The 1,619-nt window shown below is 28.8% G+C and overlaps 1 protein-coding gene across 2 annotated transcripts in view; it reads right to left on the bottom strand.

Annotated features, from left to right (window-relative positions):
- The window catches only part of LOC106458515 (solute carrier family 35 member E1 homolog), a 26,722-nt gene extending 25,103 nt beyond the window's left edge, over positions 1 to 1,619 (bottom strand). The window contains exon 1 of one of the 2 annotated variants that reach the window (XM_013918036.2): positions 1,201 to 1,619. In XM_013918036.2, the coding sequence (XP_013773490.1) occupies positions 1,201 to 1,528 (328 nt within the window). In that variant the 5' untranslated portion in view covers positions 1,529 to 1,619. The remainder of the gene's footprint in view (positions 1 to 1,200) is intronic. The other variant, XM_022384749.1, reaches the window with a different exon arrangement.

Here is a 1,619-nt window from a genome sequence, read left to right as displayed (position 1 = left end):
GCTATCCATACATTTACTTCCATTTTCGAAAAGTTTTTTCTTTATTTGTATCCTATTTTGTCAGCAATAATAACATACTGATTATTTTAATATTATCTTCCAAAACCCACACTGAATAATATATAGCTAGACTTCAATGACATCAATATTTACACATTTAAACAAATTTATTTTAATAAATTTTTTTTTCTTAAATAAATTTCAATTTGTAGTACCCCTGCATAATGAAACATGTAGCCCAACCCTATGTACAGTTGTGAGTAAATCTAAATTTTTAGATGCTGTATTACATAGAGCTAGGACACTGTACATTATTTGTCTCCAGACATGGTCTTGTAGATTCCTATTTTGGGTTTTGTTATGTTTTTTCAGGAATAATCTATAATGATAGTTTTCCTCAATTTGACAAAACAAAAATATCACTTTAAAATTATTTATGACTAGCATATGTACAGCAGTTCATGCATCAACATATGTTTATGGTTATTCAAAATAAGTAAAATAAGAGAAAAAGAGGTTGAAATTAAACTTACATGTCAATACTTATATCAAAATACTGGTATATCGTGTACCACTAGCAACAGGTTGAATGTATGTTCATCTGTTAATACAGCTACACTTCCTTTGTTCATAACATTATAAAATTAGTTTCAGTGTTAACACATACTAATCTGCATGATCATAAATTTGTATGAAAAGTAATAGATCAGATGTACTTTCAATTTCATAATACACTAGCAAATGTAAAACAATGTGTTGTATGAGTTTATGTCTATTCATGTTCTCAATAGATGTAACAAATTCCTGAAGTTGTTTTGGGTTAATGTATCAAAACACAAAAGTTTGGTACACATTTTTTAGGGAAGCCATACAACACCCAGAAGTTGGATGTACCATGAATTAACAAGTGATATTTATTGTTTATCATTTATGTGTTGGAAGAACAATCGCATGTCAACAAGTGACACAGGTTTGGTATAGTCTGACTGAGTGAACACGTGCAACAAGTTGTACATAGCTTAGAACTAGAAGGTATACTGAATCAACATTTTATTTACACCGTTAGACTTTTAATTTTATGAATTAGGTACGAATGTTTTTGTCAGAAACAGCGGAAGATCATATTATTATCATATAAAGTTAGTATATCAATGTCATTTATAATTATATATATAATAATACTACAAACGTTTTTCTTACCTGTATGAGCATATGAAACTGGAACTTTCCATAAACTCACATGTGATGATAGGGATCCAAAAAACTTCCCTAAAGCTAGAGGAACAATTAATTTCCAATAATACGTTCTACTTATATTAATGTATGGTCTAATCCTCCAAAGAGCAAATAATGGGCCTGATAATAACGTAGTTACCAAAAGTTGTATCATAGTTAACGTCATTGGAAAAGGGAAATCATTTAATATTGTTTTACTTATTACATTATTTCCCGAGCTAACTGAATACCACAAAATACATAATAACAATATATAAAGTATATTTTTAATACTAACATCTTCGTTCGACATGACTGAAAATGCTAATGTATAAATAACATACAATTAATACAATCTTGACTTCATACCAGCGTAAAAAATTCTAGCTTGACACGTAGCAAAC

Source organism: Limulus polyphemus, unplaced genomic scaffold, assembly GCF_000517525.1.
Source record: "Limulus polyphemus unplaced genomic scaffold, Limulus_polyphemus-2.1.2 Scaffold479, whole genome shotgun sequence".
Taxonomy (NCBI): domain Eukaryota; kingdom Metazoa; phylum Arthropoda; class Merostomata; order Xiphosura; family Limulidae; genus Limulus; species Limulus polyphemus.
This window is presented reverse-complemented; position numbering and strand designations above follow the sequence as displayed.